The sequence below is a fragment of the Biomphalaria glabrata genome, chromosome 4, assembly GCF_947242115.1.
Source record: "Biomphalaria glabrata chromosome 4, xgBioGlab47.1, whole genome shotgun sequence".
NCBI classification, from domain to species: Eukaryota; Metazoa; Mollusca; class Gastropoda; family Planorbidae; genus Biomphalaria; species Biomphalaria glabrata.
The window spans coordinates 32,313,074-32,332,896 of record NC_074714.1 but is presented as its reverse complement, the minus strand read 5'-3'; the positions used below and the strand labels follow the sequence as shown (position 1 = coordinate 32,332,896).

General features: G+C 35.1%; 2 protein-coding genes across 8 annotated transcripts in view; both read left to right on the top strand.

Moving 5' to 3' along the window:
* The first annotated feature begins 7,432 nt into the window (after positions 1 to 7,432).
* LOC129926081 (uncharacterized) lies at positions 7,433 to 13,519 on the top strand. The gene is made up of 2 exons (XM_056028129.1): positions 7,433 to 11,642; positions 11,691 to 13,519. Exons 1-2 carry the CDS (start codon positions 10,095 to 10,097, stop codon positions 12,246 to 12,248), a joined length of 2,106 nt encoding a protein of 701 aa, XP_055884104.1. The 5' UTR covers positions 7,433 to 10,094; the 3' UTR covers positions 12,249 to 13,519.
* A 1,257-nt stretch (positions 13,520 to 14,776) lies between these two features.
* LOC106071603 (uncharacterized) overlaps positions 14,777 to 19,823 on the top strand; it is a 190,247-nt gene continuing 185,200 nt past the window's right edge. For all 7 annotated transcript variants that reach the window (XM_056027222.1, XM_056027223.1, XM_056027225.1 and 4 more), the window contains exon 1: positions 14,777 to 15,053. The gene's annotated coding sequence lies outside the window, so the exon portion shown is untranslated. The remainder of the gene's footprint in view (positions 15,054 to 19,823) is intronic.

Here is a 19,823-nt window from a genome sequence, read left to right as displayed (position 1 = left end):
CCATATTGAATGACAAAACGAAATGACAATTTGGTCTGTTTTTAAGGAGATTTGGATGCGTTTTCACAAGATTTTCATTATATACAGAAGATGTTCATGCCTTTTTCGTATATATGCAATTTCAGGAGAATTCCAGGAACCCTTTAATAATAAATTAAAATGGTTAATTTAATAATTTATACCTAGAATTTGAGCGGGGCCTATGCAAGTGCGGGCCCACTGCGGCCGCATAGGTTGCAGTGGCCTAAGACTTGCCCTGCACTATTTGTTAATCAGCAAACTTCAGATGACGTGACCACGCTTCAAGCGCTTATGAAACCTGAAGATTACTTCATGAAACTTTAAGATGATATTTTAAAAAAAAATTTAAAACTTCAATGCAATTATCTAACTAAATCGACGCTTAACATACAGTGAACATGGAGTTTAGTTCCACTGAGTGCGGTTCCACATATGGAGTGTGGTTTCACAGATGTAGTTTGGTTCAACAGATAGCCGGTGTGGCTTCAAGAAAGAGCGCAGATATTTGTGTCGAGGTAGCTTAAGGTAAAATGTCGAGACTAAAACATCCATCCCAGTGGCGCTACAGCCCATGGAAGGACCTGGCCTGCTTTAGCACATCTTTCCATAATGATCTATTCCGCGCTTTACGTGTCCATGCCCGGACTCTTAGCTTTTTTTAGATCTGCCTCTACATCATCTAGCCACCGTACTCGTGGTCTGCCTTTTGGTTTATGCTGGGTAACAAAATGTTTGCTCCTCTGTCCTCTCACATTCTTTCCAGGTGACCTGCCCAACCTGCTCCTGTTATTTTTTGACACATTAAATGCTTGCTCCAAAACCTGCAGCTTATTGTCAACCATATTTTAAGAGTATGTATACATTACTGTCTCATTATAACCCCCCCCCAACCACCACCAAAAAAAAAAAGTCCTGTATTAGTCAGCTCCAAAGACTACTATGAGCAAACATCATAATGCAGAAAAAAAAAGTCTCAATAGAATGACAGACTTCCACATGCCGACGACATTCTTTTGTTTAGACAGCTAAGAATAGACATGGACAAAGAAAACGATCCAAGGACAAAGCTCTATGAGGACGTTCAATGTAGCCTCTGCCTCACAAGTGTTTGAGGACGTTCAATGTAGCCTCTGCCTCACAAGTGTTTGAGGACGTTCAATGTAGCCTCTGCCTCACAAGTGTTTGAGGACGTTCAATGTAGCCTCTGCCTCACAAGTGTTTGAGGACGTTCAATCTAGACTCTGCCTCACAAGTGTTTGAGGACGTTCAATCTAGACTTTGCCTCACAAGTGTTTGAGGACGTTCAATCTAGACTCTGCCTCACAAGTGTTTGAGGACGTTCAATCTAGACTCTGCCTCACAAGTGTTTGAGGACGTTCAATCTAGACTCTGCCTCACAAGTGTTTGAGGACGTTCAATGTAGCCAAGGGTTGTTCGAAATTCAGTTTCTAAATTCAACATCTCATACTTAAAAAATGTTGGTGGTGTTACCGGTCGTTGGCCTGTAGCACAAAGCACATTTCAGTCTTATGTTCTGGAGTCGTCTGTCTTAAGACCAAGTGACGACAATGCCACCTATGTTGCAGCATTCTCATCTTATCTTATATAATACAGACGTTACTTCAAAAAAGAAGATGATTACGTCGTACGCGTCATGCATTTAGTCAAGCATATTAACCAATGACTTAAATTCTGCTAAGTCACTGGTTTTCTTGGCTAGCTCAGGCAACCCATTCCATGCTGTAATAGCACCAAGGAATAAGGAGCATTTGTAGAACTTTGTCCTAACATTGACAACCAATCGCTATTCTCTTCCCACCGTCACCATATAAACACACACACACACCCTCCATTACATGTTTTCATCTTTATCCTATACTCTTAAGCGAGCAATTCTTGTATGTATGTATGTATGTATATATATTTATATATATATAAATTTTATTTCAAATCCTATACTCTTGAGCGAGAAATTCTTGTATGTATGTATGTATGTATATATATTTATATATATATAAATTTTATTTCAAAAACGGCTCTAACGATTTTCTTTAAAATTTCAAGGTATGTGCATATTAGTGAGAAAAAAATTCTCAACTCATTGGCCACATCGGGAAAACTCGAGGTCGACCGTTATATCGGTTTGAAAATGCCTCATTATCGAAAAATTAATTTTGGCTAGAATGTTTTATGAATGAAAATTTTCCATGACGTAAACGGGAAAAACGCTGCTTACGTCACAAGGCTTATCGCAGTACACTAAAAGAAAATCTTAATCGATCACCGCGGACAATGGTTATGCTTGCCCTGTCTGTGGCAAAATATGTAGGTCACAGCTGCAATCCTCATTGATTTTCGGACTCGAAGACAAGCCTTATTATTATTTTGCTGGTGAGTTATTACCATGTGTTCATGCTTCGGTGTCTACTGTCCTGTACCAAAACAAAGGAAATGGTCATAACACAGCTTCTCTGCGCCTTACTTGCTCACACTAAACATGATATCCATCTAGCGGTCAACGAGTTTGCGTACGCTGCAGCCTCTTTTGATTTAATTATAAACCTCGGTAAAAAGCTTGGAGTTAGGGCGTGTTGACGGAAGGCCCAGGAGAGATCTGAATGGAGAGATCTGTAAAAGCAGGCCATATCCTCCACGGGCTGTAGCACCACTGGGATGGATGGATGGATGACAAAAGCCGGTATGAACTTCTTATAGTCCGACAGTCAGGCTGGGCAGGGTACGTATCCCGTATGGGGGACGAACATATTTTTCGGCGTAACAGAGGTGCCCCACGGAAACGTTTCTTTAGAAAACTAATGCAATGATTTAAGTCTATTAAGAAAAAATTTGCCATTTTACTTTGTCACAAAGTGCCTGTTTTACCCTATAACGTAGAGATTTGCGTCACTTGATGTTTCGTACTAAAGCCATAATAAATATATACTAATTCCATAATTAAATGTCTGAACGTTACCATCTGAGAAGTAACACTGCAAAGACTTTCTTCCAAGCCAATAATAGTAGGCCTACAATAGTTTTACGCAAAAGATGGATTGTAAAACTATAAGACGGATGTGAGATGTGGTTGGTCTAGACTATAGGAGGACTTAAGAGACTTTATATTTAATCGCCATGTGCAATTACATTTAGAACTAACAGAACACTAAAGCAACTCTTCAGATTAGTAGTCTTTATCTGATCGTTCATTTTCGTAATTACAACAATAGCCCAATAGTTTTACGCGAAAGAAGCAATGTAAAACGTTAAGACGTGAGCTGTGGTTTTCTATAGGCCTACTGTTGGGGGGACTTTCTATTCAAATCGCCATGTACAATTACATTGAGAACTGACAGAACGAAAAAGCACCTTTGATTGAGTCTTTACCCGATCGTTCATTTTCGTAATTACAACAATATTCCCAAAATTACTTCGGGTATATATCCTTCCTTCACAAATTATTCATCCGAGCGAGGCTCGGTCACCTGATATTATATATCCTATACTCTTGAGCGAGCAATTCTTGTATGTATGTATGTATGTATGTATATATATTTATAAATTTTATTTCGAAAACGGCTCTAACGATTTTCTTTAAAATTTCACGGTATGTGCATAATAGTGAGAAAAAAATTCTCAACTCATTGGCCACATCGGGGAAACTCGAGGTCGACCGTTATATCGGTTTGAAAATGCCTCATTATCGAAAAATTAATTTTGGCTAGAATGTTTTATGAATGAAAATTTTCCATGACGTAAACGGGAAAAAAAACTTGACACCGCTTACGTCACTAGACTCACAGCAGTACACTAAGACATTTCTTCGCAAACAAGGAAAAGTTTTAATGATTCAATTGGTGTAATTAAACATTTGCGCACCATCTAATTCTACATTGATCCATTATGAAACTATGGAAGAAAAATAATGAAATTAAATATCTTTATGTATGATTAGTTATTGTGTTTTAAAGGCTTTATAAATTGTTTACACCCGTAGGTAGCTTTTACTTTATTATTATTTTGCAATGTGTTTAAGCTTCGAAGTCTACTGTCCCATACCAAAACATAGGAAATGGTCATAAAACAGCTTATCTATGCCTTACTTGCAGAACCAGGGCCGGCCCTAACATTTGCGGGGCCCTATGTGAAATGGATTGCGCGCGGACCAGTAAGGGTAGGGATAAGGATAATAAGTGAAAATAAAGATTTTGTATTAGAAAATAAATTCGTATTTGCATTACATTTTTATTAAATGAAAGCTGAAGATGCCGTTTTTTATATCATGCATAGGACTGGTGTTTACCATATTGATTGACACCCCAAAATGACAATTTTGTCTTTTTAAGGACATTTTTATGAGTTTCAGGAGATTTCCATGAGCTCCTTGAAATCAAGGAGACCACGGGAACCCTATTATAAATTATAATGGTTTAATTTAATAATTTACACCTAGAATTAGCGCGGGGCTTTTGAACCTTCGGGGTCCACTGCGGCAGCATAGGCCTAAAGCTGGCTCTGATGATATCCAGCTCGCGGTCAGCGAATTTTCATCATGCTGCTGCTTTTTTTTTGGTTAACCTATAAACCTCGGTAAAACAGAAGTCATGTTCCAGAAGTCACCCAATAAAACCTACCCAGCCCAAAGATCACCGCGCATAGACATCCCTTAAAGTGGTAGATAACTTCACTGTCTGGGAAGCATGGTATCAAATGACGCATTGCTTTAAAGAGAGGTTGATATGTGATCAGGGATAGTCGTGCTTTTGGACGCCTCCAAGCGAGAGTGTGGCGAAATAAATCGCTCCGCCTGTCTACAAAAATCAGTGTCAACAAGTGATTCTCTTAACCCCTCTATGTGGATCTGAGACATGGGTACTTTATAGAAAGCAACTATGACTTCTTAAACAACTTCACCAAAGACCGCAATATAAACAGCGATATTCTTGCAAAATGGTATGAATTTTCTTATAATCCGACAGTCACGCTTTGCAGGGCACTTATTCCGTATGGGGGACGAACATATTTTTGGCAATCTTTTTTTTTTAGTAAGCTGAAAGGTTGTCGGAGTAACAGAGATGCCTCACAATAACGCTTCTTTCTAAAATACTAACGCGATGTTTTTAAGACTCGAAGGAAAAAATGCGCGATTTTACTTTGTTACTAGGTGCACGTTTTACACTATAACGTAGAGATTTTGCATTGTCTTCGAGTCCGAAGATGAGTGAGGAATGCAGTATTTCCCGTGGCTGCGCAGCCCCAGCTGTGACCTACATATTTTGCCACATCCAGGGCAAGCATAACTATTGTCCGCAGGTGGTCGATTTAGATTTTCTTTTCGCCGTCTGCGTTTGTCCTCGGCAGCAGATTTTCTTTTGGTCTCAAATGTGTATCCCGTGGCCTGCGTGAGTGACCTCCAGCTCTTTCGTTCGGAGGCCGCATACAACCAGGTGCTCTCTTTTATGTCAGCCAAGGAAAGTTGACGCCTAAGCTGGTCTTTGAAGTGTTTCCGTGGGGCGCCTCTGTTTCGTCGACCACCTTTTAGCTCACCAAAAAAAAAAAGACTGTTGCCTTTGGCATACGTTCGTCTCCCATACGGTATACGTGCCCTACCCAACTGTCGGACCATAAGAAGTCCCTCTATACTGTCCATACCGGCGTTGGCAAGGACATCGCTGTTTGTAGTGCGGTCCTGCCACCGTATGTCCATGATGGAGCGCAAGCATCTTTGGTGAAAGCACTCAAGAAGTCTTCGTTGTTTTCTGTAAAGTGTCCATATCTCATAGCCATAATGAATATATTAATTGAAATATTAAATGTCAGAAAGTAACCATTTTAGAAGTTACACTGCAAAGACTTTCTTCCAAGCCTACAAGCAATGTAAAACGTTAAGACGTGAGCTGTGGTTTTCTATAGGCCTAATGTAAGGGGGGGGGGGCTTTCTATTCTAATCGCCATGTACAATTAGGCCTACATTGAGAACTGACAGAACGAAAAAGCAACTCTTCGGATTGATAGTCTTTACCCGATCGTTCATTTTCGTAATTACAACAATATTCCCAAAATGACTTCGGGTATATATTCTTCCTTAACAAATTATTCATCCGAGCGAGGCTCGGTCACCTTATATATATATATGAGTAACTTTGTTGTAATAATAAAACTTAGTAAAAGCTGTGTTATAGATACATGAAATGATTAACACCTCAGTACTCTCTTAAGAACCAATTTCTATGGAAATTTATCATAACTTTCGAAGTTTTATAGACTTCATCAGTTAAATTTTGATTCTAAAATTGTTTTTAGTCTATTATAACACATACAAAAAAATAAGAAAAAAATTAAAATACTTTTTAGAAAAAAAAAAGCTTGTATTAAGTGTATCAATTACTTTGGATCAGTCATGTCATTAATACACCTCAGACGACAATCTATAAAGGGAACTTATACCACCACTTCATTCAAGTTCTATTTCTTTCCATTCGAAAGGGGAATAGTTCAGCCTATATCACCACTTCAATTAAGTACTATTTCTTTTCTTTGTTTGAGATACCAAACAAAATAATTTATTACCACTAGTTAATTACCTAATTGGTTAAGGTTTTTTTACTTGATTATTGTGTTGTCAGGTAAAAGAAACTTCAGCTCTAACCAGTGGCCTCACTAGGGTGGGTGTCACCCGGTGCGGTCAGCTCAGTGTGTCACCCCCCCCTTCTCTTTAAAAAAAACTTTTTTTCGTTTGTTTGTTTCGCTGTAATACATCTAGTTTATAATGACCAACGTTATTTGATTGTTCAACAATAATAAAATGAGTGTCTATTAAATTTTAAAATTCAGTTGTCGATTACAATTTATCTATAGTTTACAGTGTAGTCATGTGGAACTCTGCACGCATCCGTAATCTTTGGAATTGAAGACATTGCCATTGATCTATAGTTCAATTTTACAACAACGCAGCCATAAGTAAATTTCACTGTTTTTATTCTGTATCTCAAGCTTGAAAACTGATCATTAAATTTATCAATGTAAATGTCTTTAAATATTCCAATATCGGACTTTATTTCAATGCAATTAGTCGAAAATAGTTGACAACACAAGAATACAGTTTTTGCTATTAAGTGACTAAATCGTCCCGATTAGGAAGCCATGGAATCATTCTTGGCACTAGCCAAGAAGAAAAATCCACTAAAATATTCAAGTCTATAATTCGACTGTCACATTGTAACATTTCCTGTATTTTGGCTAGAGCTTCATTTACAGAAAAATGAAATTACATTATCATCGTCGTTTGTTAAACAGTGACTATTGGTTGGCGTCCTGATATTACGGTACTCGCTACAAATTCGATTCGAATAAAACATTTTAAAAAATCAAAGCAGTTTTCATATACATACATGCAACTGGTAAACAACTAAAAATAGGGTTTCACGTTTTCCTTGATATATTAAGTACGATATAGCATTTTGAATTAATTTCATTAAAAAATTAAAATATGTTTTGTCAAAATGAAAAAAAGAGCATATAGTTCTATTTATTAATTTTGAATAACATGTTCCAATATTTAGCCACTGTCAATTATTTTTTTTAATTGTCAGTCATTCATAAAGTGTATTTTTTTTTATTTGGGTGTCACCCCAACGGGTGTCACCCGGTGCGGACAGCACCCCCCCCCCTAGTGACGCCACTGGCTCTAACCAAGATTGGATGTCGGAAAAATAACGTGTTTAAACTTGTGGCCACACAGACACACAGAAGGAGTTGAGCTTTATAAAAATATGACTCGTCACTCTTCACTATATTTCTTGTTAGTTGTTAGCCTGGCAAGAGGGAAAAGTAATGCATATAAATGAGTATAAATTATTTTAAATGATAGGCGACACATCATTTATAAGATGTAACTACAAATAAGTACTATATATAATATTAATTACATATTGCGCAGTTTTTTTTTAATTACAAGAATACATACCTCCTTTCCTATGGGATCATTTATTGGCTACAGACTTTGATTCTACAAATGTTAATTAACGCTATCTCTAAAAATTTTATTAAGAATTTTTTTTTTTTTACAAAGACATTTTGGTTTAAATGTCCACTATTAGCAGCTAGAGTGTGGATACTTCTTTAAATTTAACTAATGTCTTCAGAAACTAAAAATGTCCTCTTGAGGGGTCCAGTGTGATACTCCCAAATCAACTGTCACCCTTAGCTGTTTTTATTATAAACTTTATATATATATATATATATATATATATATATATATATATATATATATATATATATATATTGTCACGTACACTGTATCGATATTTAGCCAAGGTCTGCCGGCAAGGTCAACTATCTCGGGAAAAACCAGCCTTGTATTAGTTTCATTTTCGAAATGAATTTCATTGGTTTCAAAATATTAATTATTATGTAGTTGCTGCATTTATTGGTCAGATCTCAACCAAGCGGCAATGAGATATGAGTCACATGGCAATTCGCCCAAAGCTTTGTATTTTCTTTATATTTTCTAGTCAGTCTTGTACGGAATGTGTTAGTGTAAAGATGTACTAAAGTCGTGTGTATAGATTTGTAGGGATAAGATCTAACTTGTATGTAGTTAAGAATATATATTTTATTCGTATCAAGACTCAGATATATTATTGAATAGATCAGTTATTCAAGTACATTTAAGCATTGTAACTATTTGTGTATAGTGTTTTCAAGTTATTAATTAAAGTAATTGTTTTTGAACGAAGAGAAGTTTCTTCATTGAATTTAGATCGTACTTAGATCATATTTGTCAAGTTGTAACTCCTAGACCTAGATGATCCTCTTATCAATTGGCAACATTCTGTATGATCGTATCATCAACATAGATCTGTCTACTTCTATACGATCATCTTATCGAAAGATCATTTCAAGATCCTCGGCAATCACGATCGTTGATGGTGCAATATAGTTCAAGTCTGATCGTGACAGTAACACCATCTTAGAGTGTGACATCAACACCATTGATGATCGTAACATCTGGCACCTCCGACAATCGATAAAGGTCATCACAAGGTCATCAAAAGATCATCAAAAAGGTCATCAAAAAAAATTTTTTTTTCAAGATCTAAGGAAACATTTTTCGAAACCTCGTCAATTACAACACTTCGATTTTCTTCAACTTGAGAATAGTTCTACTGTGTTCAAAGGTCAGTTTGGTTATCGATATCTTATCTTATCATAGATATAGATCTACGATAGAGTTTTCACTATAACTCTCGAGATCTAATATTATTATATTGTATAGGCATTGGCAATAAGACCAATATTATTTAACTGGCATGATATATAAGCCCAGTAATATTTAGCTGGCATAACATAAGCCCAGTTCTGGCATAACATAAGCCCAGTATTATTCAACTGACACAGTAGATAAGCCCAGTATCATTTAACTGGCATCATTAGTATTATAGATAAGCCCAGTAGCAATTACCTGGCACTATAATCTATCAAGTATCATTCAACTGACATCATTATTATTATAGATAAGCCCAGTAGCAATTACCTGGCACTATAAGCTATCAAGTAGACATTTTTCTACTAAATGATATCAAGTCAATCGTACAGAACGACGACTTTAATACTACAAGTTATACTAGATCTATAATATCAAGTGAGAAAAAGTTCATAGCCTTGTACGGCTCAGCAATATTTCATTAAACTGATACGGTTGAATACATCTACACTTCCTACAACGACTCCAGTAGTACTTCTACTGTAAAACAAAGTTCTACATCATAGCCTAATACGCATAACTAACATTGTTATATTCAAAACAGTACTAGATCTATATTTGTATATTCAAGTTCATATACTCAAGTCAATAAATATTGTAACATGGTGTGGATAAACACAATACCAACATGGGCAGAACAACTCGAGAAAGCAAAAAAACTCAATATACCTTCACATGAACAAGCAACATGGGCTTCAAAGGAACTTGACTTACTCAGAGCAAAAGAAAACGAAGAATCAGAAAAACAAAGACAAGAATCAGAAAAACAAAGACAAGAAGCAGAAAAAAAAGACAATATGAAAGAGCAAAAATGAAACTTGAAATACAAAAAATACTCAAGTTGGAAGAAGAATTAAAAGGTCATCAATCTCAAATAGACGCAATTCATCGCAACATAGCAGATCATGATGAAAGAATGAGACTATGGAATATTATGGAATATTTTCACAATGAAGACACAAAGTCACAAGTCATAAAAGATACATGTTACATGAAACAAGAAGAAATGAAAGAAGATATAGATCTAAATAATGTACAAGAAGTTACAAATGAATATAGAACAGATTTACAATACATTGAACTTGACAGAAAACGGCAAGAAGAACTAAAACGAGAATTATTAGAATTGAAAAATACTGAATTCAAAGCTGAACAAAAGAATGATGCAACATTAACATTATTATACCAGGAAGCTTCATTGGGATGCAGTGCGGCATATTTTGAAGATGGATTTCTCAAGAAGATTTCTTTTCACAAGTGCAATGTAATTGAACAAATATATGTACCAAAGAAGTTCAGAAAACAAATAATTGAAGCGAAGCATGAGTTTCATTACACCAAACATATGAGTGTAACAAGTACTAAGAAGAGAATTGCCAAAGAATATTATTGGCCTAGCTTGACCAAAGATGTCAAGAAATATGTTAACAATTGTACAAGTTGTAAAAGAGACAAACTTAAAAAGAAGCAAAGTCAAAAGCAATCTAAATCAATCAAAACAAAGAATGAACCAGAATACAAAGTCAGAATTGACAACAATGAATCTATGCATCATGACTCAAGCAAATCTACAGGGACATCACTGCCTACTACATGTCCATCCCTACCTGTTACTATATGTCCATCCCTACCTGCTACAACATGTCCATCCCTACCTGTTACTACATGTCCATCCCTACCTGTTATTACATGTCCATCCCTACCTGACAATACAAGCCCATCCCTACCAAGTACTTTCCCATCCCTAACCACTGATGATGACTTCATACATCAAGACTTGAATAAGAATGCATCTGCATCAAATACTATGATATGCATTGAACATTTTTGCTACAATCAAGACAAGTCTCATGAACCAGAAGCAGATACTTATATTCAATCAACTTTGGCTATACCAGACAAAAGAAAAACTATGCAACTTGACTCTAACACTCATACAAGTATTCCTCATTTGAAAGAATGTGAGTCAACTCAAGAAGCCATTACAACAAAGAACATTGAAAGTCAAAGAATATTACATGAACACATGAAATCAAGATATTTTGCCCAAGGAGATCAAGTCAATATACTGTTACCAGATATGAGTAACAAGCTGTTCTACAAATGGCAAGGTCCTTTTCACATCACCAGAAAGATTTCCAACCTGCTTTATGAAATCAATGTCAACAAGGTTACCAGAGTATTTCATGTTCATATGTTTGAACATTACCATGAAACAGATAATGAAGACATCAAAGCAGAAGTTGAACATTTTACAAGCTTAGCAACTATTCCTGAGGAAGAAGAAGAAACATCATCAACACCCATTCCTGAGATAGATGTTTCATTACCAGCATCAAATCAAATTGACATTCCAAAGGTCATCACTCTGGATGATATATCATCAAATCAATTTGACATTCCCAAGGTCATCACTCTGGATGACATAGCACTACAGAAAGTGAAGGACACTAAAGTGTTTCCAGACCATGCAGATTTCTTTACCAGTGTTTCTGAGACATTTCCAGTACTGCAATTTGAAAGAAACTCAGAAAGCAATAACATTGACAACACCAAGTTTCATCCTCCGTCCACTCAAAGGGCAACTTTTCTTCAGAAAGGAACAAATGAACTTCTTCAACATAGCTTTATTGACCGATTGAACTCAGATATGTTCAGTCATTGCTCTGTTGAACATTCTAATGTAAAGCATTCTGCTACCATTGTTCTACAGCGTCAAAGTTCATCAACCAGAAAATTGAGTTTTGGTTTCGGACAGTTCTTATTTTCTCCAAACTCAAACGCGGTTCAATCAGACATTATCTGTGAGATCAATATGACATGGAGACAACAGCTTCATAAACTGAAAGACCTTTTCTTCAAGTTTAGAAAACGCGCACACACATCTATGACGGCAACTCAGAAGGGTTCCGAGCTTCACACTTACATTTTATATATGTACTTTACCATATTTAGTGTCACTTGATTTACTTTCATTCATACTCGTCAAGGAAGAGCAATATCCAGTTATATCAAATCAATTAATTAATTTGTCTACTCATTTTTTCCACAGGTGTTCTATATCAGATGTTACATTTATTTAAGCACCAAGCAACCCACTGAGGAAGGTCACTCATTCAAGATACTTTGTTTATTATGTTTCAGCATCTTTGCATATGACCTGCATCAGACATCTTAATTTTTAAATCATGCGCATTTTATTTCAGGCATTTTATTTCAGGTCGAATATTATTGCATATATCCTATTATAATAGTACAGATACATGACAGACAATTGTAATTCTTCATTGCTTCACACATATTGAAATTTGTATTACATTAAGTATCATTATTCAGAAGATTGTCATGTATTATCATTTTTTTATGTCAATTTTTCATATGCAATATATTTTTCCATGTACACATTTTCACATTAGTACAAACCAAATGAGTTATAATGTCATAATTATTTTTCATATTTCAAAATGATGACATTTTACATGAATTATTTTACGCATTTCTATTACCATACAAATGCTTAAGATAGCGGGGGGTAATATGTCACGTACACTGTATCGATATTTAGCCAAGGTCTGCCGGCAAGGTCAACTACCTCGGGAAAAACCAGCCTTGTATTAGTTTCATTTTCGAAATGAATTTCATTGGTTTCAAAATATTAATTATTATGTAGTTGCTGCATTTATTGGTCAGATCTCAACCAAGCGGCAATGAGATATGAGTCACATGGCAATTCGCCCAAAGCTTTGTATTTTCTTTATATTTTCTAGTCAGTCTTGTACGGAATGTGTTAGTGTAAAGATGTACTAAAGTCGTGTGTATAGATTTGTAGGGATAAGATCTAACTTGTATGTAGTTAAGAATATATATTTTATTCGTATCAAGACTCAGATATATTATTGAATAGATCAGTTATTCAAGTACATTTAAGCATTGTAACTATTTGTGTATAGTGTTTTCAAGTTATTAATTAAAGTAATTGTTTTTGAACGAAGAGAAGTTTCTTCATTGAATTTAGATCGTACTTAGATCATATTTGTCAAGTTGTAACTCCTAGACCTAGATGATCCTCTTATCAATTGGCAACATTCTGTATGATCGTATCATCAACATAGATCTGTCTACTTCTATACGATCATCTTATCGAAAGATCATTTCAAGATCCTCGGCAATCACGATCGTTGATGGTGCAATATAGTTCAAGTCTGATCGTGACAGTAACATCATCTTAGAGTGTGACATCAACACCATTGATGATCGTGACATATATCTATATCTGTTACACCAGCTGTCTACCCATTCATCTATATTATATATATATATATATATTACGTTTTTCATTGAACTCTTTACATCGTGTTGTTTAGCGCCTCATACAAATAGCAGGGGGAGATATTCACGGTTATAAACGAATCTTTTTTTTTTCGCTCGGAATATAAAATAAGAATGCAAAACACAAAGACAGATTGCGTGAAGTCATGAGCGGATCAGCATTGTCGCCTCGCCTCTACACACACGATATTGCAGAAAAGAATTTCAACAAAAACTCCTCAACTTTTGAATTCCAAATTTATTTTCTAGACTTTTGCCTCGAGCTCTGAATGTTAGTTGTTTCTTTTTTCTTTCTATCCATAACAAGTCGATGAATTAATGATGTCGTTAAAAATGTACAGAAAATTGAATCCAGCTGTAATAAAACAATATTTTTGTCTTCTTTCACCGCGGTCATCGAAGCAAATTAAGGCCAGAGATCCGCTTTTTTAACAACTCTATGATCGATACGTAAGTTAGTATCGATACTAATGAAGCGAAATTGAACAACGTAGAGAGTTAAATATGTTGGTGCTAGGAAGGGAAATTATCTATCTATCTATCTGTCTGCCTGCCTGCCGGTCTGCTTATCTATCTATCTAACCATCCATCAATCCATCCTTTCTCTCAATCACTAAATCACCATAATTTGCCCACCCACCCACCCCTCAATCTATAAATCTATCTGTTCAACCACCCATTCATCTATAAATCTATCCATACGTTATACCAGCCGCTCAACAATCCTTCTATAAATCTATCCATCCACCCACTCACCCATCCATTTATAAATCTATCTATCTGTTCAACCAGCAGTCCATCTACTTATAAAAAGTAATTTTAAACTCTCGTGATCAAGTATTTCCTGTAGTCATGTGCTAATCATTTTAAACGACGTCCTTTAAAAAAAGAAAACTCATTTCCCCCCCCCCCTTTTGGAAACATTAAAATGTAAATGGAAATAAGTCAGGATCGATACCAACGTTCCAGACATGGCTACAGTATTGACTGCTGAAGCAGAAGGGATAGCATCGACTCCCGCTTGGGCAAGACACGGGGGCTGTTGCGCGAGAAATAATGATGACGAGCTCCCTCTACCCTCAACTGCCCCACCCCAGCCTCCCTTCTACGCCACAGGTCCACAGGGACCTATGTGGCTCCATGCTTCTAGCGGTGGGAGCTGAGGTCGGTGCCGTGTGCTCGCTAGAGCCAGTGGTTTCACGTTTGTCTCTTGGAGGTGTGTCGTACGGGGATAGTTCCATGCTGTCGATGTGATGGTGGTGATGGCTGGAACATTGCTGGCGTGTTCGTAATGGCGGCGGTGTTTGTGTGTTTGATGTTTTTACAGATCTCGGTCATTTGATCAGGAGTAGGATATGGACATTGAACACCGCTTAGGATAATGTCGGGATATGGACATTGAACACCGCTTAGGATAATGTCGGGATATGGTATTGAAAATGTAAGGAACGTTCTTTTTTTCTCGTTCACTAAAAAAGATAATATTATAGTATTGAGAGCTTGAGTGAAAGACAGTGAGACTATATATTTATAGAGATTTAGATTCATTCATTAGTTCATTCATAGCATGTGCTATTTTTTTCCCAGTCAATATTAGATCTAGAACGAAACAGCAAACACTCTCAGATGAACAAAATATTGTTCCACGAATATTGTTGAGAATATTCTCTACGTAACAAGTCTAGATTAAGCAACTGTTTCTGTTAAATTGTATACAATTTAACAACATTTCAGCCAATTTTCTGGAGATCTTTTAGCTATAGCCAAATGTTAGCCTACGTTCTTCAGATCTTTTCGCTAGAGTCAAATTTCAGCCACTTTTATTGAATGAATTAAAACTGAAAAGAAAGTTTGTACTGAAAATAATTTTGCTTAGTTGTTATTTTATTTCAAAGTTTCATTGTTCAAAAGTTTTATTGTTTGTCTAATTCAAAGTTTTACAAGTAAAAACGGTAGTCTCAGCAGTTAGAAAAGATTTGAAATGTAGCGCTTTATATCAGCTATTCCCACAAAACTTTTGTAAGGCCTATGATATAATTATGAACAACATTTGTTTAAAAAAATGCTAGTTTATTCTTGAGATATTCAGTTCAGACTGTTTGTGACAATGGTCTTGAGTTCAAAACCCTGCCATATTTCATTCCCTGTAATCCTGCTAGTGGTTGGGGCCAGGACGTTAATAATCGGCATTTTTGATGGAACGTACAAATGTAAAAAAAGAAAAAAAAAACACCAAGATTACAAGATTACAAAATGAGTTTGTGTTTCGCACAAACGCAGAGATGGCCCCCATATGTCCGCCCATGATCTGCATTTAACAGACAATTAGACTGCAACTAAAGAAAACTAACTCGTTTTAATAATATTCTGCCTAAATATCATAAGCTATAATCTGTTAACTAACAACAACAACCCTAACTCCGCCAATACAAATAGAAGAGAAGTGTAAGAACCGATATGATACCACAGAATACAGAGATTTATCAATTTTATTATTATTACATTGTTAATATTCGTTTGTATTTAATGAAGTGATAGTTATGAAGGTATGGTTTATGTGAATCTGGCTTATCTGGTGTTATCGAATGTTTATCTAATTGATGGTTTTGAAATGGAAGGAATGTGTTCCTTTTTGTTCCATGTGTTTTGCATTTTCTCGCTCCTTATATAATATGAGACATTGCTTATTAATTATTGTTTTAAATTATAGTCAACTTTTTACATACTAAATGAATTCTTTCTCTTTAAAAAAAAGGAAAAAAAAATGTAAAATGTAAGTAGCTTGTATGGCATAAAACAGTTTTTCATAACATAATTTTAGAAATAAAAAAGTTTGCGTAAATATATTATAAATATACTGATAATATGCCCTTTTATCGTCTCTGTCTTTTTCTAAATATAGTGAATAGTAAAATTGCTGTATTTTTATGAAAAAAAAACTGCTTGCATAGTTAATTTTAAAAATTAAATGTTTTGCTTTAAAAAAAGGAAAAAAAAGTCGTTACATCAGAATTTTGAAAGATCTAAAACATCATGATATTGTAGTTTCAATATCTTTTCTAGTTTTGCGATCTAACCGGGACTGACGGAGGACATATAGACCAGACAAAAAGAATAATGGTTATTCCGTTTTCGAAGGTCGCTAAAATATGACATAAATTGTCACAGATAGTTTCTACAAGGCAACAGAGCGTTATTGTAGTTTTGTTTTCGAAGGTCGCTAAAATATGACATAAATTGTGACAGATAGTTTCTACAAGGCAACAGAGCGTTATTGTAGTTTTGTTTTCGAATAGTTAAACAGAAGGGAAGTGATAATTAGACTAGTAAAAAAATAATCGGACCAACACTGACCTATGTAGATGTTTAAAAAAAACTTTCTATTTATTAATAACATTGTGTTTTCACTTCACTGGCACTTATAGACTGATGCAGAAGTCTTTTCCTTGTCTTTCGATCGTTTGCTGATGTCCCAAGACCAACTGTTCTCAAACTTATTAAACGATCAATGCATGCTTGATGATCCAATGATGATATGCGTGCCTGGCATTTTGTACAATTCACCTTTAAGATTTAAAACGTTGTGTTCTTGAATGGAATGAATAATTCTCTCTCATAATCTTGTTGAAACTTGAAAGTGTCTAGCGAGATTACTTTGTATACTGAGGTTCTGCAGCATATTACGTCTCGAGAGACGATCTTTTCCCATTGCTACTTCTTGTGTGACTAAAGAGGTCAATCCTTGATACACAGCTGCGGTTACATTGAGTTGAAAATAAAGATTTTAAAAAAAAAATTTCTTGAAGATTCTAGGTAATTTAATTTAATTTAATTTATATATATTACATATAGAGTGTATGTTTCGATCAAGGAAAATATTTGCAGTTTAAGTAGACATGGGAACCAAAATAAATGGTTCACCAAAATATGTCGTAGTTTTGTTCTCATTTTGGGGTTAGTAAGATCATAAGGGAATCCTGTCAACATTTAGATGTATCCTTTTGGTCTGAAAGAAAAATGTATATATATATTTCCATTGAAGACATTTCTTTAGCCATCTTTACAATATCAGATGAAGTCATTTTAACTTGTTTTCTATTTTAACCATATAGATACTAAAATATCAATGTAGGTGTAGGTCTACTGTGATTGGGGTAGGTTAAAAAAAGAAGTTGATATGTGTGTATAGAGTGATGAGGTAGAATACACTTGGATGCTAGTTTAAGCAGAGGATAGATTAAACATACGTTTTACAAAGCTTAAATTAAATTATTAAAGTAACTCACTCCATCTGTCTGGAGTGATTCGATCACTAGTCGTAGTTGAGAGACTCCTGCTTGATTTGTAGTGTTTTGTAATCTCTCTGACATTGTGAGATGAATCTTTGGTTAAAGGTTTTCTTTTGTTAAAGGTTTTCTTTTGTTAAAGGTTTTCTTTTGTTAAAGGTTTTCTTTTGTTAAAGGTTTTCTTTTGTTAAAGGTTTTCTTTTGTTTGGTTTTTTATTTGCTTATCCTCACCGTAATGACGTTGGACTTATTGCATCCATGTTTGTTGTTTGAAAGATTGTGTTGTGTGGTTGGAGTTTCATGACGTGTCTTGTCTAATTGTTTCTTTCAACACATGCTTCAGAGGTAAAAGTCTTTGCGCTGGTGCTTTGCATTGATTGTCTTTGTTTGCTGGTGAGTTTCAATGTTATTGTAATTGTCTGTACAGTTTTATTTTGTGTATTTGATGTTATATTGTGTTCGTATTCATCTTGTTTAGAGTGTTTAGACATGTGAAGATAGGGACAAAGATTTCGTATTATAAAAGTTTGTCATGGCTATATCGCGCTTCAATGAGACACATTGTTTTTGTTATAGTTACAGTAAGTTCTATGGAATCAAACAACATTCAGAGACATAGATGTTAGCTCGTTTTGATTTTTTACATTACAGGCAACATTATTACATCTCCAGTTTTAAATTTCAGGCAACATTATTACATCTCACGTTTTACATTACAGGCAACATTATAACATCTCACGTTTTACATTACAGGCAACATTATTACATCTCATGTTTTACATTACAGGCAACATTATTACATCTCACGTTTTACATTACAAGCAACATAATTACATCTCAAGTTTTACATTTAAAAAACAATACATCGTTGGTTGTGTATTCTTTATATGAGTTGATACGAGTGACTATGGTTTTAGACGAGTTTATACAAGCTGATATGAGTTGCTACAGATTGATACCAGTGTGATACAAGTTGCTATGAGTTAATACGAGTTAAAACAAGCTGATACGAGCTGCTATGAGTTGATACGATTTGCTGTGAGTTGATACTAGTTTATGAAAAGTGATACGAGCTATTATGAGTTGATACGATTTGCTGTGAGTTGATACGAGTTTATGAAAGGTGATACGAGCTGCTATGAGATGAGATCTAAGCTAACTAGTTAGTTAAATGATGTTCGACTGTATAAAAGCACTTTATGATTGAGAGTCAGGTTGACCTTTTTGTTTATTCTATTGCGTGGTAGGTCAAGTGTATACCACACAAAAGGTTCATGTTTTAAATCCTAAACTAACCTTGTATCGGACATTTATAACGTACGCAAAGTAAACAGCGTTATGTCATTGTGACATTCACAAAAATTCTGGCAAAAAGTTTTGTTCTTGATTTGTTATTTTTTGTGAACAAGATTATGTAGTTCACAGAGATTTTTAAAAGTTATGCTGTGAACACATATTGTTACAGAGTTATGTTGTGAACACATATTGTTACAGAGTTATGTTGTGAACACATATTGTTACATAGTTAATGATGTGAACACATATTATTACAGAGTTAATGATGTGAACACATATTATTACAGAGTTAATGATGTGAACACATATTGTTACAGAGTTATGTTGTGAACACATATTGTTACAGAGTTAATGATGTGAACACATATTGTTACAGAGTTATGTTGTGAACACATATTGTTACAGAGTTATGTTGTGAACACATATTGTTACAGAGTTATGTTGTGAACACATATTGTTACTGAGTTATGTTGTGAACACATATTGTTACAGAGTTATGTTGTGAACACATATTGTTACAGAGTTATGTTGTGAACACATATTGTTTCAGAGTTATGTTGTGAACACATATTGTTACAGAGTTATGTTGTTTTGATTGTTCTCTTCTACACTATAAGAAATCAAACAAA

What these genes read in the sequence shown, in the direction of transcription:
- LOC129926081 (XM_056028129.1), top strand. Translation starts at nt 10,095, where the DNA reads ATGAAACTTGAAATACAAAAAATACTCAAGTTGGAAGAAGAATTAAAA. An exon ending in ATCAAATTGACATTCCAAAG is followed by an intron (nt 11,643 to 11,690) that starts GTCATCACTCTG and finishes GACATTCCCAAG; the next exon opens with GTCATCACTCTGGATGACAT.